The sequence below is a fragment of the Episyrphus balteatus genome, chromosome 4, assembly GCF_945859705.1.
Source record: "Episyrphus balteatus chromosome 4, idEpiBalt1.1, whole genome shotgun sequence".
Lineage (NCBI taxonomy): Eukaryota > Metazoa > Arthropoda > Insecta > Diptera > Syrphidae > Episyrphus > Episyrphus balteatus.
The window spans coordinates 59,355,410-59,376,387 of NC_079137.1; the positions used below are offsets into that span (position 1 = coordinate 59,355,410).

General features: G+C 29.7%; 1 protein-coding gene across 4 annotated transcripts in view; it reads right to left on the reverse strand.

Moving 5' to 3' along the window:
- Positions 1–259: 259 nt before the first annotated feature.
- LOC129919561 (mucin-17) overlaps positions 260–20,978 on the reverse strand; it is a 270,017-nt gene continuing 249,298 nt past the window's right edge. For 2 of the 4 annotated variants that reach the window (XM_056000484.1, XM_056000485.1), the window contains exons 3-7: positions 7,517–10,305; positions 7,333–7,461; positions 6,844–7,270; positions 861–992; positions 438–789 (exon numbers count right to left, since the gene is read on the reverse strand). In XM_056000484.1, coding sequence (XP_055856459.1) covers positions 641–789; positions 861–992; positions 6,844–7,270; positions 7,333–7,461; positions 7,517–10,305 — 3,626 coding nt within the window. In that variant the 3' untranslated portion in view covers positions 438–640. Of the gene's footprint in view, positions 790–860; positions 993–6,843; positions 7,271–7,332; positions 7,462–7,516; positions 10,306–20,978 lie in introns of all 4 variants that reach the window. The other 2 variants (XM_056000482.1, XM_056000486.1) reach the window with 2 other exon arrangements.

The window sequence follows — 20,978 nt, forward strand, 5'->3', positions numbered from 1 at the left end:
TATAAAATTGCAAAAAAATAATAAATGCAAACAAAAAAAATTCTATACTTTAAGCCAAATTCAAAATTATTTTACAAAAAAAAAATTTCCAAACGAAAATTGTTGGAAAAAAAAATAATAACAATAAATAATAAATTAAGCAGAATATAAAAACAAACAAATTAAATTTTGACAAAATTGCACAAACCAATAAATATTTAACAAAATTATTGTAAGTATTTTTAATTCTTAACATTTTTTTTTTGTTAATAATAATTAAATTATGTATTAAATGCATTTTTAAAGGCCAAAATAAATGCAAAGTAATTTTACAAAATGAAAATTCTTAGCCATAAATGAAAAATCTAATGGCAAGAGTTTTATATAGAAAAAAAAATATTTTAAAAACTAAATAATTTTTTGTTAATGATAATGACAAATCAATTGATATATATTTTTTTTAATTATAATTGTATACGTGACAATAAAAAAATTAGCAATACAATCATTTATATTTATAATGTATAAGTTTTTTTTTTGTAAGTAATTAAATGAATAATATTAAAAAAAAAACTTTAAATTAAATGATTAATTTTAAATAAAATTAAGAAATAACATTTTTTTTTTGTATATATTGTTTAATATTTAAAGTAAATTATATTTATGCTAAAACAATTTTGACTGGTCCCATTGGGAGCTGTTTCATGTAATTCCATGCATCAACTCGGGTCATCTTTGCTGTGGATGCACCATTGATGAATAAAATTTCATTGCCATTTTTAACCAATCCAGATTTTTGTGCAGCACCACCTAGTAGGAGAAAAAAGGTGTAATATTAAAGGAATTATATTGGAATATTTATAATTTTGAAAATCACTTACCCATAAAAATCTTCTTAACTATTAATGGGCGGTTGCCCAATGGCGAATCAAAGCCACCTTCAATTGAAAAGCCAAGACCACAACTGTCTTTAACTATTTCTACAGTCCTAGCACCGGTTGTTGTGTTCTCTTCTAAAATTAAAAAAATTTATAGGTATGAAATTTTAATCAACAATTTACTTTGCAAAAGTAAAAATTTGTTAAAAATGTAAAAATAAAAAATACTAAAATATCCTAAAAAGCTCAAATCAAAAGCAGAAAATCTATTGTAGAGTCTACGAGAAAAACGGCTTTAGTTCACTTTATGTCAAAACTAGGTTTATTCCTAGCATTTACAAAGAAAAGAACTATATGATAAGAATTCCTTTAATGAAAATAAATAGTTTCCTTTTTAAAAAAAGTAATAGAGAAATTTATATTTGCGGTTTTATCGAAATTTGTTGAAGTGCAGAGGCGGCGCTAGACCAAAATGAGGCGTGTGCTAGAGTAAATTTTCGGGGCCCCTGAGAAAATGAATTTGGACTATCATTTTGAAAAAAGTATCAAATCTTGCGTCCAAGTTCAAGTTCAAAATTGTTATAACAAGCTTAAGACAAAACGTTTGTAATGTAAGCCCTGTTCCTTTGGGAGGTGGCAAAGTACTACTAGTAGTTTACTAGCGATTTCCAAGACAGTAGATTAACCAAAACATCTACTATTAGAAAACTACCACTTCCAATGGAACAGGACAGTAGATAAAAAACAAAATGCACGACTCGATCTCACGAACTTTTTCTTAAGTTTCAGAGTGCTTTAATTTTTAAAACTTTTTATATAAATAAGATTTATTGTTAAATGTTCTAAAACGTACATATCAAATAAAAATTAATTCGTTCTTCAAACCAAACAAAATAACAACATCTAGAATGAATTTCAGCAATTTGATTTCTTTTATTAGGGCTCGTTATTAGAAAAAATCAAAATCGTTAGAAATCGCTATAAACATTTTTCGGAAAAAAGGCAGAAATTCTTGTTTTCGTCAGTTTGTTCTCGGTTTCTTTTTTAGAATATAAAAATATCAATTGAATTACCAAATTGGAAAAAGGGAATAAATCTCATCTTATTGTTGGCAAAACGCAAATAACTGCACAACTTCTTTATTTGATGGTTCTAAGAATGTGATTCGGCTAGTCTTACGTTAGTCTTAAAATTTGAAAATTTACACTTTTCAAACAACCTGTAATATAGCTGAGTGCCAATGCTATATTAAAATTAAAAATTAAAATTTATCAGTAGGAAGAAGGACATAAGGCCGAAGGAAAAACTCTTTATATTTGTTTTAGTTGTAAAGATATAAACTTTTATTGAACTAATTAAGTTATTGTTCTCGGCTGACTGATCTTCTGCAACTGAACTTGCTCAGCATCACCAATAGTCCAGCAAACATATTCAATCAATCAATAAGAGAAATGAAGTAACGGAGAGTTGTTTACGAGAGAGCGAATGGTCAATCGATGTAGTATGGTCAGCAAGTGTTTTCTTGCCTATGCAAATTCCATTTTATGTTGTTTATCGATTTGCCAAATGCAACTGTAACTTGTTTACTAAATCTGAGTTTTTGATTTTGCGTAAACAGCATACAGCATACATAACTTATATATGATTTCTATTAGAAAATCGTTTTTTTTTCTTTCTTTTGTATAGAGACAAGATATGCATCAAAATGTAATTTTAGGAATATTGTGGACCGGAAAAAACCAAGGGGCTCTCCCTGCCAAATACACGAAGATATATAAAAAATTGAAATTGTTTTTGTTGATGTTTGCTTTCCTCTGTTAGATACTTATCAATCATTTAATTTTTTTTTACAAAATAACTGATAAATACATAAATTATTCGCATGTTTGTTTGAGCAAAAATTTTGATTTAAAACGGGTTTTTAAAGTTTGGTGGATTGTAAATCCGTCCGTATTTTGAAACATCAATGAATCCGCAAAATTCGAAAATTCCACTAAATAAAATGGTTCATTTTAATCATTAAAGTGGCGGCGGAAACAGAAATGTTCTTAAGTCCTTAACAAAGTGTTTAAATTGGCAGAAAGTGTGAAAAATCAGTTTATATAAATTGCGAGCCTTAGCGAGCAAAACATTTTTTTTTAAGGAAAATAAAGTTTACCCATTCTTAAGCTTTACAAAATATTATTTCATACAATTTTAAAAACCTATACAAAATTGAAAAATAGAAAAAAGAAAAAAAAATATTTCTTATCACTGAGATTTTGTAAAAAAAAATGTATTCATTTCATTAAGTTTTTAATTTAATTGGGAATTTTAAAAGCAAAATGTTAGATAATCCAAGTTGCTTGGCAAACTAATAATCTGCTTCACTTGAGAAAAAGAAAACAAACAATAATCTTAAATTGTTTAATTTATTTTTCCTACTTTTGCAAAAAGTGGCCAATGTATGCTTCGACTCATCTCAATGCAATTATAGAAATCGACCGGAAACAAGCCAATTTCAATTATTTGATTGTTTTGAATAAAGAGAAGAGACATGTTTTTTCGGATTTTATTATTTCTGAGACATTTTCATTTAGCGCCCGTGGGGCCCTTCAAAGCGCGGGGCCGTGTGCGGGGGCACACTCCGCACACCCCTTCCGCCGCCTCTGTTGAAGTGGTTTTGTGTCGTTTTTCCCGTTCACTCGAAAGAGATTGAAAATGGTACTGGATTAAAGGTTGAACTCGTAAAATTATATAATTTCTATTACGGAAAAGAATATAGACACATATCGAAACAGCGTTATACATTTGCCTTTCAAAAAATTATTCAAAAACTTGACTTCCTTTTTATGAATTTTTATGAAAATGTTATAACAATTTAATGACTTCAAGTTTGAGACTTCTTCTGACATATAATAAGGTCGTAACAGAATAAAAGTAGTTCAATGTAGGACAGGTGATCGAAAAACCCGTGACTTTAGCGAAAAATTTCTAATTTTACTGATACAAAGCATGATTTTACAGACCAGAATAGTAATATTATGTATGAGAAAACTCTTGAGTGTTAAGAAGCTATTCGTGATTCTAAAAGGAGAACCTTTGAATTTATCGAGGAGACTCATGATTTTAGAACGAAGGAAATTTTTAGTATCACTTGAGTGATCCGTGATTTAAAAGAGGAATAGAAACCCATTTATTTACCGGAACGATCTTTCATTTTAAACCGAACTTTTACCGCAATGACCCGTGATTTTCATCCTAGAAATAAAAAGTTCAGTAAACTTGTTACTGTAAAATTTCCACGATTTATTTGAAACATAATTTCTAACAAACAACTAGCTTGTCAAGATTAAAAAACACCAGTGTAAAGGGTGCTTTCAGAATGTTTTCAATAATATATGGACATGCAATTTTTTTAGTCTTACAATTTTTTTTGCGACATCTTATGCAATAATGAGCAGATTTTCGAAAACAATTCAAGGGGTGTCCCTTGCCGAAAAAAATGCATTTAAAAAAAAATTTGCTCCATAGTAGAGTAACTAAAGCAAATTATTAGGGAACCCGGCCGAACAGCTAACAGCTCTGATTTTGACGATTTTTTTTTTAAAACGTAGATAATTAAAAATACTTTAAAGTCTATAGATTAAAAATTGCCGGTGTTGCCGTATTGTTTTTTAAAATTAAAATTAATTTTTTTTTAACAAAACCATTTTTTTTGCTTAAATTTCATAAAACAAATGATAGCAAAAGATTCTCTAGGTAATTTAAGGAAAATATATAACATGCAGTAAGGGACAATCTTCCATCGTTTAAGCGATAAATGCAATTTTCTAACATTCTGACCTCAAACACAAAAAAAATATTTTGAAAACAACGGCAACACCTACAATATTTTAAAATACATTTTTAAAAAGCCAGAACCTCATTCTTATCTCTTAAATTTAAATCCACTAAATTTAATCAAGACTTTTTGAAGAAATGGTCCTCAAACTCAGAATTAAAAAAAAAAATGTTATTAGAAAAATTTAAAATGACCTTTTTCCAAACTTTTTCGAATAAAATATGAATTTATTTAAAAAAAAATTTTGGCCATAAATATTATCAGTTGAATTTCGAAGCAAAAAAGGTAAAATATATGACACTTTTGAAAAAAAAATGAAAAATTACTTCAATTTCAATGGTTTTTTTTTTATTAAAACTGAATTTTTGCATTGAAATAATTAATTTTCTCAAAGACTGTGGTAAATAGGAACTTTAAATTTTTGCTATTTAACATTCAACAGTAAGGGTTATTAAATGAATAAAAAATAATTTTATATTTAGATGTTGAACTTAAAAAAAAAAATAAGTTACATTTTTTTTTTCAAAACTTTTATTAAAAAAAGTTCTTCGAAAATGAAATACTTTTTAATTTTTTTCATAAACCGTAATACATATTGACATTTCCTTTTATATTTTGAAATCATAATAAATGCGGCCAAAAAAATTTGAAAATAAATGCATTTTATTTTACGACCAAGTTTAAAAAACGACATGTTAAAATTTTTTCAATAATTTTTTTTTTCAAAAATCTGAGTTCAATTACCATTCTTTCAAAAGCCGTTCATTCAATTAACTTAATTTTTATTTTACATATATGACTAAGCTTCTAGCTTTTAAAAAATGTATATTTGAATATTGTAGGTGTTGCCGTTGTGTTCAAATATTTTTTTTTGTGTTTGAAGTCAATTAATAAGAAAATTGCATCTATCGCTTGAACTATGGAAGATTGTCCCTCACTCCCATATATTTTTTTTCCTTGAATTTCCTAGACAATTTTTTGGCATCAATTAATTTATGAAATTTAAGAAAAATTTTTGAAAAAAAATTGTTTTTGTTCACAAAAATCTTCAATTAAATTTAAAAAATCAAAACGGCAACACCGGCAATTTTTAATCTATAGACCTTAAAGTATTTTTAATTACCGACGTTTGAAAAAAAAGATCAATGGATTTGGAGAAAATTTTTTAAAATTCCAAATTTTTGGACAAGGGGTACCCCTTGGATAATAATTGTCGAAAATCTTAAAAAAATAAATTTGTAATATTTTTAGCTTAATGAATAGGCCTTTTCACTGTGATCTCATACCTGTAAACCAAAATTTGTTTCGGGACTTTGATCCGAAAATATCTGCTTTCGAATGAAAAATAGAAAAAAAAAAATATTTTTGATTGCAAATAATTCAGCAACCCGAACTCTTACAAACTTTTGGTTTTCAGTTATGAATAGAGTCTAAAAAGTCCTTTCTTTTGATATCTCAATCGATGGATTTGGAGAAAAATTTTGAAAATTAATTTTTTTAGCTAAGTGGATAGCTGATCCGAAAATATCGGCTTCCTAATGAAAAAAAAAAAAAAAAATTATTCAGGAACTCGAACTCCTACAAACTTTTAGCTGAAAATCAACTTATGAATTGGAACGAATTAGTTGAACTACTGAAACAACGGTTTGTAAAACTGTTTCCTAGAGCTAAGGCTCAGTCAGATGACTGTCAAAAACTCAACAAAATTTACAAATTATTGCTACCTGAGGTTAATCTCTTACAAGTCTCAAATTCTTTAAGCTTTTCCTATTTTTTCTGTTCGGTCAAAAATGCTGAAGGCCTTTAAATCATTCTTCTGATATTTTATTTGAATTTTAAGGTCCTTATCACGAACCGTTTCAAGTTCTTCTTTCTTTCCAAATTTCGTTCAAGGATTGAATATGGTGAAGCTACTTTTGATAGATCAAGTTACTACAGAGCTTCAATGGTACATTTTAATCTGATGACTTAGGTGGTCTTAAAACGATAAAAGCTTTAAATTTCTATATTTATAAAACCAAGTATTATTAGATTGACTATTCTTAAATGATTCAGCGGAGATGTAAATACTAAACAATCTTTAACCTATCATGTTAAAATTTTTCGTAAAAGTAGAACTTTTTTCCACTAAATTACCTTCTTTGTTAAAATTATTGAACTTACCTTGTGAACGAATTTCCGCTGCCAACATATTTCTAGTTTCAGCGGCACGTTCCAACAATTCACTTGTGCTCAATTTCGATGCATCGCCACGTGACTGTTGTCTTCTTGTGCGAATTAGTGCTGCCGACGATGATAAAGATTTTGTTGAAGCTGTAGTTGCTTCCGGACTACCCACAACTAATGGTTGTGGACTTGTCGATGTGCTTTGTTTTGGACTTGAACCTTCATTCGATACAATATCTAAATCCAAATCAAGCGATCGTGAAGCTTTGTGATAGTTGCGTTTTCGTTCCAATTCAGCACTATCCATCAAAGGTTTTTCTGTTAACGATGATAAAGAGCCCAATGAGGACCGCTTTTTGGACAACGGTTTGACTATAACCGATTCAGAACGAGTAACAACGAGTACAACTTCTGGACGAGGGGTCTAAAAATAAAAATAAAAGTATTTTTTAAGGTCTTGAAGATCAAGACTAAATGAGGACTTACCTTAAGAACAGAAATCGATTCCCGATGAGTTAGACCTCTCATACTCATGCCATTAACTGCCAAAATACGATCACCCTTTTTCAGACGTCCATCTTTAGCTGCTGGGGTATTAGTGAGGATTTTATGAATCTACATGAAAAAGACTTAGAAGACTGTAAAAAAATGGAAAAGGCTAAAAACTTACAGTAATCTCCTTGGCTTCATAATCAGATCCACCAGCCAGGGTGATTCCAATACTGCTCTCAGGAGTTTCCCTTTGCAGTACAACAATAAATGCCTCAGGAGTCTTTAGCGGAGGATCAGCCTCCTCGATGATAAGCTGAATATCTTGAGCAGTGATCAAGCTCTGATTACTGCCAAGTGATGAAAAGCTGCCAAACTCAGTTGGGGTCTCTTGATTGGATGAAGTGAAATTCTGCGTACTTGATGAAACTCCCGAAGATGATGAAGCAATTGAATCCAATGAAGAGAATCTTTCATGATAGCTTGATTTTTCCTTGGGGGACGAAGACTTTCCAAAGCCTGACGAAGTTGTAATAGGTGGTGAAGATAAGGTAGAGGTCTGAGTCATTGAACGTTGTTCAAACCTCTCACGGATTTCAGCTGTGGAAATTTTATTCTTAGCTGTTGAAGATAATGATGAAGTCTTGATGGTTTCAATAGTTGATGAGGTCTTACTGATAGTTTCAGACTTCCTCATGCTCTCTATCTTAGCCTTGCCTGCTTCTTTCTTAACCCAATTTGCCATATCGGTAGTATCCGAAGACTTTTTAGCTGTCACAACTGGAGTCACCACTGGTGGAGGTGAAGACCGCCTCTTCGTGGTAGCTTTCTGATTTGGATCAGCTTTGAAACTAGCTTTACGTTCTTCATCAATGAAAATGGCACTGACTTTCGATGGTGACGAATCTGATTTTCGACTACTGTCATCAGTGTCCGAAGTCACTTCTACATAAGCTGCAACATTGATAACCTTATCAACCAAGCTATCGTCTTTAGAAGAGACAAGCTTGTAGTTAATTGGAGCTGAAACGGGGATAACTTTGTTTGGCACAATTAGTGTCGAACGGGGTTTAGATTTCGGGGCCCTACGAACTTCTTCTTCATCATAGCCATCTGTACTGTCTTCATCTTCATAACGGCGATTTCTGACCAATGCTGACGAATCATCACGGCCACTTCGACACTTGGCAGAAGCTAAAACATTCTTCCGGTTTGATGCAGAGTCTCCCGAACCAGATTTCAAGACCCTACGGGACATATCCACAGTTGGAGTGCTGCCAACTGAGCTGCAACTTGCCTGTGAACCCGATCCCGAAGTCAAAGTCGAAGCTGTCGAACTTGCAATCGAGGTGTTAGTTTCGGAACTTAGGGTCCTAGTTAGAGCAAATTTCTCCGGTACAACCGGAACACATGGGGACATTGGGGGTGAAGATATCTTCGAACTGAAAACCGAATCACTATCACTTTCTTCCGGTTGAGTTGGTTTACTAATGGAAAGTGATGTCCTTGGGGGCTTAGCTGGGGGCTGAATAGGACTTTCAGCTTTTCTCGGGTGGACATTGTTCGATAAACGATGGCTGCCATTGCTAAAGATGCTTTTATAGTTATTTGCAACAATATTAGCTGTATTATTGCCTGTTGTCACTGTTAGGGGTCTTAAAGCCGGATTGGTACCAATTTCACTTCGTTTAGCAGGTTTCGGGGCAGCAGCACCTAAAGATAAATCGATATTGCCATTTAATTTAACCTTTTCACTGTCTCTACTCTTAATCTCTGGCAAGTCTAGGATTGGTTCAAGGTTGGACATTGGGATTTGGGGTCTCTCGGGTATGACCAGGCCTCTCAGCTTGGACATTGAGCGACGTCGTTGCTCCAATATATTCGTAATGGCCGCTTTGCGGGTAGCCTCATCCGGGGCATATGGCTGTCCGGAGAAACTTATACGTCTCTCTAAATGAGGCACATGACGGCGGGGTAAGGAGGCATAATTTTGATTGTAATCAGTATTAATTGTGTTTAGGGAATACATAGAATCGGAAAGATTGTGTGATTGTGTTCGTGTGTAATTGCGGCTAACGTCGTTTAGGTTTTCCACACTCATGGCCCGTTTGGTTAATGGTGGAGCTTGGCTATATCGACTTCCTGAATCTAATAGATTTTCTGTGCTAAGATTTAAAGGCTTGCCGGATCTTGAGGAGAAGCTTGAATTGCTACTGCTATTTGGGCTACGTTCTTGATCATCATTCGAGAACATGGCGATTTTATCACGGACCGACTTTTCAGACTTTTCATCTTTTCGCCAATCGCTAAGCTTGCGACCAGTGCTAAAGGGTCTTTTGTATTCAAATGGGGCATCCAAGGGAGTTGAGGGAGGTGTTGTTGGTGTGGTCTTTTGTTGTAAACGGTTTTCGTAGACCGACTTGGCGGACACCGGAGGGCTTGGTGGAGTTGTATCAACGTGAATGTATTTCTTTTCTTCTTTATCGGGCCGTGTGTCATCAACACTGATAACCAAGTCTTGGCGATAGACTTTTCTAGGAACTGTTGGCGGGGGCCCTGACTTTGGCAATGGCGGTCGTTGGTCATCACCATTGCTGATCATTTTTTTCGTTTGTTGTTGTTGTTGTTGATCTTCTAAAACTGGAGGTGAAGATGAAGATGATGATGTTGTGGAGGTTTGTGTTCGTGTTATTAATTTTTCTGTATAAACTGTACTACTTGTATTTGTGCCTGTCATTGTGGTTGTTGTTGTCATCGATGTTAGGAGGGTGGCTTTTAATAAATTCGCTGCTGGCATTATTAATGGTTCGGAGAAATTTGGAGGGAATTCATGACCATCGGGTGGCAGGCGGGAATATGTTGGTGGTGAACTTAATGTTAGATAATCGTTCACAATTAAAGGTGGAGGAACTATTTGTATACTGTTGCTGTCCATTTTCATGATTTGTGGTGTAATGGGTTTATCAAGATCTGTAAAAATAGAGGGAAGAGGAAAAACAACATTAAACATTGAACATTTAAAAGTTAGTTACGATACAAGGTTTAAGAGGTTTTTTGGTAAAAAGGGGTAATGTAGACTTTTTGTATCATTCCACACTTTTATATTAAACATTTCAACTTTTAAATAAATCAGTTAAAAAAAAAATTACTTCTAAAGATTAAATACCTTTACACTCGGAGAGAGCTATTTTAAAAATGGATGCATGATGGGGTAGTTTATTGACAGTTTATAAATATTTTCTTAATGCATATTTCTGTTTCTGGCTAAAACCGATATTAACTGATATTGTGTATTGGTATTGTGGGAGGAATGAGAACGACTGTTTCAATCTTGTGATTGGGAATTTCCCAACTTTTTTTTTTATCTCAAGATTGATACCAAAAAGCGAAATTTAAAAACAAACAATTGCATTGTCGGGTATACAATTGACGTTAATTAGGCTCTGATGTGTTTGTTGTTCCTTAAGAATGTTCAATATTTGTTTTTATTTTTATTGTAGAACAAAAGATACATTTTTTTTTTGCAAATGTCTTATGATTTAAAAAAAAAATAAAAGCAATAAAATATAATAAAATCTTAAAAAGGGTGTTTTTTTTGATAGGCTGAATTTTGTCATTTGTGATTAAAATATCTAACAGCTGACATACCTTTATTTTTGTTTACTTTTTAAATTAGTTTTTTTATTAGAACTATAAATCAAAGGATTGTACAAAATTATTTTGCATCAAAGGGTGTTTTTTTTTAAGAAAGGGTGAAATTCTTAATAGTATTAAAACAACTGTGACAAATTGGACATCCCAATGAATATTGGGATATTTATTAATAAGTTTTTTTGGTTTCTTATGAAAATGTATTTTTTTTTGTGAAGATTTCATTGTAACATTTGAGATTGGAATTCGAATATAAGGTGTCTATATACAATACAGGGTGTTTTTTTTAGAGGAAAGAGTAGTTGATGTAAAAAGTCCCAAAAGCCAAATATTCGTATAGCAGGTTTAAACCATTTTTTTGGGAACCAAAAATAAAGTAAGCCTTTAGAAAACAGGGTGTTTTTTTTTTTGGTAGAGAAATTAAAAGTTATTGATGTCAAAAATTAAAAGAAAAGTGTAGAGCGAGTGTCACTTAACCGATTTTAACTTTTTTAGCGTTTCAACAGAGAGTTAACCCGTTGACCGATTTTGTTGACCGTTTAATCCTAGCCTTACAATATTTATTAAAAGAAAAATGAACAAAAAACAAATTTCAGCACACAAGTTTGAAAAAATAGTTTTTTTAACCATTTCAACAACTACTTTAAAAAAAAAAACAACTAAAAAATATTTTGCATTAAAAAAATCTTTCTGCAAATAAAAAATTTTCGGCATTGAAAAAAAAAAAAAATCATTGCAAAAGTTGTGAATTGAATATTGAAAACTATTCTTTCTGTTAATGATTGAATATCAAATTTAAATCAAACTGTATTTTAAACGTAAGCAAATAGTGAAGTCATTTTAAAATAGAAATAAAATTTCTGCAGTATGGTTTCTGTAGCAGAAAAACTTGAACAAACAAAAAAATCTCAAAATCGAAAAGAGTTCTAAATTCAACAGTTTTGTTGCAGGTTTTACGAAGTATGTTTAAGGGATTAATCTAGCAAAAATATACTAAACATAAAATTATTATCATTTACCTATGTATTTCTTAAAAAGAACAAATAAAAAACCACGTACATAAGTGAACCCAAATCAAAAACTAAATTAAATTAAAAAAAAGAAGTCAATTTTTTGAACATTGGGAAAAATTGGTTCAAAAAATATTACGAAAATCCACAACCAATTTCGTCATTTTTCACCCAAATTGAAAAATATTGAAGTTTAATATAATTAGCACTTTACCAAAAATTTAACCTATAAAAACAAAGATTCATACCACAAATCAAAAAAAAAGTGAAAAAATCATTTTTCTCGAAAAAAAGTTACACCATTCAAAAGCTTACAAGTTTTCCTAAAGAATAAAGCCATACTTAAATTTTTTACAATGCGCAAAGAGTATAAGAATAATTTATTCAAAACAATCATTTTTCATGAAAAAAGCAAAAAAAAAAATCTTTTTTTCTTCTGACACCATTGAATCAATTTTTTTATGACAACTTATAACGAATTTTATATCTGAAAGCTTATTGTATCAGCTCAAATTATTTGTATCCATGTCTATACAAAAAAAAAGAGCTAGAATTTTTTTTTTAAAGCAATCTTCTCTTCTAACACCATTTTATCCATTTTTTTAAATTACAACCTATAATAAATTCTATATCATCTGAAAGCTTATTATTTCACCTTTTATATGACACTTCAATTATATTTCTACGATGCCTACAAAAAAAGTAAGAATTTTTTAAAGCCAACCATGTCGTAATTTCAAACTGCGCTACATAGATACAAATAAAAAATAGTTCTACTTTGCAATTTTTTTTTTTACTGGAAACCACCCTAATGTCCGTTTTAGGTAAAAACCTTTGTTTGTTTGTTATTTTACTAAGTAGTGTTATCTTTTCTGAATGCCATAAGCAAAAGTCTTAAATACTTAATAAAACTTAAGTGCACTTTAATACGTTAGCAAGGTCGTATTTGCAAAAGTAAATAACCACTTACTACTGCATATGAGTACCAAATAAGACGTCACAAGGTGAATCATGTTGTCATACGATATACTTTAAATCGATGTTCTAAACCAAGTATAAACAATTAATTATAAAAATAAACAAAAATTATAGAAAAATTTCTGACAAATTAAAAAGTCTAATAGCTAAATCATATTCTTGTTTGCTACCTATACAAAAAATTCCTTGCAAAATACAAAAAAAAAAACTCCTTTAGTATTCCAATTAGCTTGTTAAAAGTTTAAACTGGAAATTTTTATATATTATTTATTTGTTTTTATAATAAACAAATTACGTTATTTAACATAAATATTTTAACTGATTCCACCCTCCTATTTAGATATTATAATCGGGTTAATCAATAGATATGCAAAAAAATTAACAAAATACCACAAAAAAGTGAAACTTGTTGTCTTTAGAATTTACCATCATCATGCTAATTTTATCATTTCACAAAAAAAACAAAAAAAAAAATTAAAAATTTACATTTGAATTAATAAAAAATTTTAAAATCAGTGTAAATTAAATGTTCAAACACCAAAGAAAAAGTCAATTTAAACAATAAATTAGTCGTTCTGGGTTTTGAGTTCATTATAGCTCTCACGCTTTATATTTTATCCCCAAACTGTTAAACTGGAAAATATTATTTAGAAAAAAAAAAGAAAAAAAAAAAAACTTTGTTCCAGTGATTAATCGGTCACAATTAATTAAATCAGCTTCTAGTTTAATATGTATCTTTTTTTTTTTCGATTTTCGTATCTTTAAGATGAAAAAGAATCTTGTATTTTAAAATTATCTCTTTTGAATATAATTAATACAGGTTTTTAAGATTAAATCATAATCAAAGATTAGAAGGAGTGGATTATATTTTTATAGGAACTTAATGAAAAATGATGTAATAATTAGTTCTTGTCTTGTCTTATGGTAATAATCTTTTCATTTATTAAAAAGCTATAAATTCGGGGTTTTGTTTTAAGATATATAAAGCTAAGACTGTGGTATCATTTTTATTTATGGATTGAACAAATTTGTCATAAAAATAGTAATAAAACTATTAGATTTATCAAATCAGGAAAATAGATCATTTCAATATGTTCGGTTTATTGAAATGGAAAAACAACTGTTCAACGAAAATGCAAATTTCTTTAGCAAACTTTTGATAGTTTAAGAATCAGAGTGTTTTAGTACAGGTAAAATAGACATTAAAAAAAATTGTTACACTTATGAATTTTGGCAAAAAGTTTTTTTTTTGGGATAGATCCAAGGATCAAAAAAGTCTATAAGAAAACATTGGGTGGAAAGGTATTTTTTCGGGGACAAGAGGGAGGGGATGAAGGTAAAAAAATATAGTGAAAAAATTGCTTGTTGAATATTTTTTGATGCTGAATTTAATGACGTAAAAATTAAGTCAATACGACTTTTTTAATATCGTAGTGATTTGAAAAAAGATGAAACGAAAACGCGACACGAACATTCAACTTGTTAAAACTTTTTTTTTTGTTTCAAAAGATAGATGAATAAAATTTGTACTAGAGATAGGTAATTAAATAAACTATAAATGTACAAAATTTCAATTCTGTGATAACGGTAAAAAGATGTTCTTTTTCTAAAAACGTTATATCTTTTGATCTAGTGCACATAAGAATTTGATTTAACTTTAATACGCATGCTGATAACATAACCTTTCATTTAATATATCACAATTAACTGTACGAGCTCTACAAAATACACAATCTTAAATTGAAAAACTTGAAAAATACTTAAAAACACCTGTGGAGATGTGTTGCGGATGACCAGTGTAGGAAGTACCGTAATCTCAGCTTGAAATTTCGACATAGTTGGCTTTAAAAAATTCTTATTTTTTTTCTAGGCATGGTAGAAATATGATTCATACGTCATATAAAAGGTGAAATAAGCTTTCAGATGATATAAAATTTACCATAGGTTGTCATTTAAAAAATATATATTTAATGGTGTTAAAAGAGAAAAAAGTTTGTTTTTTTTTTTTGCTTTTTTGATGAAAAGTGATTTGGTTTGAAAAGATTTGCTCTTTTTGTAGATGTTGTATAGACATGGACGATATAAATATTTTGAGCTGAAACAATAAACTTTCAGATGATATAAAATTAATATAGGTTGTCATATAAAAAACATGTATTTAAAGGAGATAGAATATAAAATAGGTAGATTTTTTCTTTTTTTTTTTGCAAGAAAAATTGTTTTTTAAGGTTTCACTTCTACCACGTGTGAATTGCACACATGACACTTTTTTTCTTATAAGAATCTAAAAAGTCTACAAAATTATCTTGAGTGAAAGGGTGTTTTTTTTTTATAAGAAATGATGAAATTCGGAATTAGTACCTGGGACAAAAATGTTACACCAACGAAAATTGGTACATTATGTTATATTTATAACAGAAACCAAGAATCTAAGTAGTCTATACAAATATTTTAGGTGAAAGGGTGTTTTTTTTTTTTTGGAAAATACGGAAAATTCATGTCCGATAAAATCAATGGTATAAAAGTTACCCCTACGAAATTTATAAAAAATGTTGTCTTTCCTATGAGAATCACAAATAAATTAAGTTTATACATTTTTTTTTCATATGAAAGGGTGTTTTTTTAAGTGTAGAGAAAATATGAATATATTGGAAAAAGTGATTAATAATAGTGGTACCCTATTGAAATTCAGCAAGTATGTTACTTTTGAGATAAGAAACAAGAATCTAAAGTGTCTATAAGAATATCATGGTTAAAAGGATGTTTTTTTGAGTGAAAACAAAAATGATGAGTCACCCTAATAAAATATGCTAAAAACGTTGAATTTGGGATAAAAAGCAGGAATAAAGAGTTTTTATAAAAAATTTAGGCGAAAGGGAGTATATTTTTCGAAGAGATAGTAAAATCTGTAATTGGTTCCAAAAAGGCCAATGATTCACTTTATTTTTGGTTAAGAGGACAAATCGACGTTTTACGCAAATCATTGGCTTTTTAGGACCAATTACAGATTTTTCTGTCTCTTCGAAAAAAAAACACCCTTTCACCAATAAGTTCTAATCCTAATTCTCTGGATAGTTCTCGGCCTTAAAATGATGGTTCTTGGGCTTCATCGTTCATCTTTTGTTCCAAGTATTAAGTTTTCTATATCTTTTAATAGTTTAACTAGAAGAAATATTGAAACGGAACTCTGATTTCCAGTTTCTAAAACTATACGATTGTATTTTTTGTCTTTCATTGGCAAAACTATTTTTCTTTATAGCTTAAAGAAAAGTATTAAATTACTTGAAATATGCAAATTAAAACTTTTGTACGGGTTGATACAATATTCAAAGAAGAGGTTTCCTGTAAGCGGAAGAATTCAACCCACACTTTTGAATTAAACATATTCTTACACCAACTCATTTCACTGATATTCATTGTTTCGGTTTAAGACTAAGTCACTAGAATATTATTCTTCCCACGAATGTGATTTCTTCATTAAACTTTCATTTTCATCTTATAAACTGTCAATTTAAAAGGCTTAGGTAATTTAAACTTTTTCCAAATTATTGGTAGTTTATTAAACTTCTTCCAAAAAGTTATTTATTTCTTCTTTAAACTCCATCAACAGATTAAAATTTATATTCATAATCTTTGGAAATCTTTTTTGAAGTTTCAATTTTCTGCTTTATGATTTCACACTCTCAGAAATTTCTGTAAGCGCATAATTTTCAAGAAAAAAAAAAGCCTTTATGACACCTAACTAATGCATTAAACTGCCACAACTTATATACTCATCTATATAATGTGATATCAATTCTATTCATTTCCGCTCGTTGAGCAGGTAATCTTCTTTGTAAAATGAGAAAACTACAAGTAGAAAAAAAAGAAGAACTAAACATCGACAAAGTGTAGAGATATAGTCAAACAACGACAACGACTTGACTGTAATACGATGAAGACGACCGGAAGATATTAGCAAAAGGGTATCATTTTCTCACCTTTTTTAGACTTGAAATACTGCAATGCTGCTCTTGATATAGTTTTTCAGTTTTTTTTTTTTTTTTTCTGTTTCCTTCTTTTTTTTTTTTCTTCTATTTTATATCTCCTATCTTCTACTTCAAAGTGAAAAAAAAACTATGCAATATATGTACATAAAAAAAGCAAACTAAGATAGTGTGAGAGAGCTCTTCTACGAGCGAGAATTAATCATTGGATTAATGAAAGATTATGGTGTAGTTTATATTTCTCATGGAACTTATTTTTTTTTTTCTACCAAGTTAATGTCACTATGTGTGAAAAAAAATTAAATGAAAAATTACTACACAAGAAATAAAAAATAAAATAGAATAAAAAAAAAAAACATAAATGACAAACACCAGACAACAAAAACACAAGTTATTGCCTTGTTAAAGTTAAATTTAATAGTTTTATTGCGTGTTTGTTGGTGTGATTAGCCTCGTGCGAAACCTTGAGTTTTAAGGTTCAAAGAATCCTATGTAACCTAGATAAGATTTTAAAGCTTATTAACATAAAATGGATAATAAATCTTATTAGTAAATAGAAAACAATAAAATTTTATATTTATTTTAAGTCTTTTAATTTTTTGTAAAAAAAAAGTGTTTAAGTTTTACTTAAAATTAAAGTGGCTATTTTTGTCAGAAAGCGTTTTGGCATACTTCAATCTATGGTTATTCTCAGTAAGTATTTTTCTTCTTAACATAAACGGTAACGCAAGCAGACCTGATTTTGTACAGCAAACATCAATTCCATCATAACTTCTACACCGCTCAGTATAATTTGACGAATTTTGTATCTTTCGGAGCGTCTCATTTGCCCACTGGTTATAGGCTATATTATGACGTCATACTTTATTGAAAAATGCTGTGCAGAGCATTGATTTCAAATATCGTTTTTGAAAAAAAAAAAAAAAAAACATTTATCAATAATGTGTTCCTTTTTTATTATTTTTGAAAAATATTTTTATGCATTTGTGAAAGCGTACCTAAAAATGGCACACCAAAAAAATTTTCAAAAAATTCAATCAAAACTTAATATTTCGATGCTTACCGATGTGGCTCATAAATTTTTCATTTTTTTTTTTTTCAAAGCATTCACATTGACCTTACAATTTTTTAACAATATTATACAAAAATAAATTCAAAATATACCCGATATCATAGTTATTTTAATTGCATTATGGGTGTGACACCAAGAACATCTGTTTTTAAATAGGGAATGAAATTTCTATTAGGAATTGTCGGATTGTTAATATTAATTCCTTCCAAAACACCATGAAAATGTGAATATACGGTTAGTTTCAACGCTGTTACGGGTGTGACATTTTAAATGAAATATTTTGTTCCTCATAGTAATTTTATTCCCGGTTTGAAAACAACCTAATACAAGTAGAATAAATGCTAGAAAAATCACTATGTAACAAAAAATGTTGCATGGTTAAGGGTATTTCAATTGTAACGGGCGTGACATAAAATTTCAGTTCTTTATTCTAATTTCTTGCGTATTTAAGTCTATCTACAAATTATATTTATTCAAGTATTAAGTTGTCAAAATATTTCGAAAAAGTTGTAACGGGCGTGACATACTTATGACGACTTTTCTGGTAATGTTAAGAAGCAGCTGATAGATATAAAAAAAGAAATATAACATGATATAATAGATTTAACAGCTTAAATCAATTTTACTTCGTCCATACTATTCACCGGATTAGAGAAGTTACACTTTGTGTCACACCCGTTACAATGGAAATAACTCAAAGTAACCAATTTTTTTTGTACAATTAAGTTTTAATACATTTTTCTCATAAAACTAAACAAAAAAATTTATATTGTTTAAGTGAATTCCTACAATTTAAGCGTGAATTTTATTTTCAATATGTTTGCGAATAAATGTTTAAAAATGTGCGGGAGCATTTTTTTTCAATTTATTTACTTCTTCAATTCATTCATTCTTCATGTCAATGTCTAAGGAGTAAAAAAATATAATTCCGTTGTGATTTTAATTTCATTTTATGTGAAGTAAATCTTCATTTTAGCCAAGAGGATAAAAATACTTTTTGCGAATTAATAAGAAGATAAGAAAAATTGTTTACTTCATAAATTGGATAAAACTTAGAATTACGTGGGAAAAGTTTTTTTTTTTTAATTGGCAGGATTAATTGAATCACCAGAGAAAAAGAAAAATGATGATAATGCAGTTGAACAAATAATAATAATTTTTTATAACTGACTTAAAAAAAAAAAAAATATATTTGAAAGTTTTTTTTAATTGGCACAAAGACATTGCGTTGGTGCAGAGTAGTTAGTCGTGATTGTTTTCGTTTTTTCCTTTACGCAATTAATTTATTTAATTTTCATAATTAAATGAAGAATTCCAGTGAAAATAAAAAATGACTAAGGGCAACAAGCATAAAACAAATAAAAACATACAAGGAACGAAACAATGATTTTAAATTGTATACAAACATTTCCATCCAAAATTTCAATTTCGCAAAATCTTCTATTTAAGTAATGAATTCTCATCTATCAAATCAATCTGATTTTAACACAAATTTTCGAAATACCTCAACTATTTTTTCGGAATTTAGCACAACCTACCACATAATCAACCCAAATCCTACCAAAAATTGCTTAAATCCTACTTAAAAAATTTACCGAAAATTGCCCTGATTTTTCTTGCAAATAAATTAACAAAACAATTGAGTTCAGCATCAGAAAGTTGTTGTTGTAAATATAAAACCCACTCACAATTGCCAATTATTACAAAGCCTTTCGAAGATATTTACGAGAGAGTGTTAAAATGGACACCCAACAAGACCCAAAAAAAAATCAGCACCACCACGCGACAAGATTAATCAGTGCCCAAATGTATTTATACTATGTTGTAGTAAGTTGTTAAGCTTGTAACTTGTAGCATGCCCACTGTAATGAATTTTAACAATTTAATTCCTTTCGATGCTGGACAACAGGCCCGCCGCCTTGAGTAAAAGAGATTTGTGAGCAAACAACTGGCATTTTTTTCCAACCAACCACGCGTCGTTTGGTCGTCGTCATCGTCAATATCGTTGTCACGTCATTTTTAACAAAAATTTGTCATCCAAATATTTCTTAGAAAAAGATCAAGGCGCACATTTTTCACAAATGACTCAGTTTTTAATAATATTTAAGCTTTGCAATGAGTATTTTTTTTTTGATTACAAAAACAAACAATTATCGAGCAGATGACAATAAAATACCAAAACAAGCAAATTTTTCTAGGGTCAAAAGTCCGAAGTCGGAAATAGCAACCGACTTCAGTATGGCACACTTTTTTATTCCCTTATAAATGTGGCGGTGGTGAATCACAATTTTTTTTTTATTTTTTCTTGTCTCTAAACAAAAACGACATTAATGTTGAGCAATTTGTTTGCACATTTAACAATTACAATGACAAAAAAAAAAAAAAAAAAAACTTGAGTGTATGCCGATATTATCTGTGTATCCCAACCATGATGGAGTGTAGGCAAAAAAGTCCTCTTATGTTTGCTATTTTTCACTGTGATCTGCTGCTCCACCCAAAATCAACCTTATGTTTTGGAAATATTGCGGAATAACACATATCGACCTATATGGGGCCAAAATTTTCAGCACACACCGACCGCTACACTATACCGCATTTGGATAAGGACAGGAAGTGGGTGGTGATTGATTGAACAATGTAGTTAGAGACAAAATAAATGTGCTTAAGTGGTTACAAATTGAAATGATACTTGTCGACTAGGATATATTATTTTGTGATATCTATGTATTTTATAGTGTGTGTGTCATAAGAAATAAAACGGTATTTGGTATTTTATTTATTTTTTTTTGTTTCTACTGCAATCATTCTGTCACACCTTGTATGATAAAATTATGACCACATATTCAACATAAATATTTTTGTAGTAAAACAATTTTTATATTCAATTTAGAGAGAGAGATAGTGGTAAATGATAAAGGTGTTTAAAGGTTTTTATTAAAAGATTGA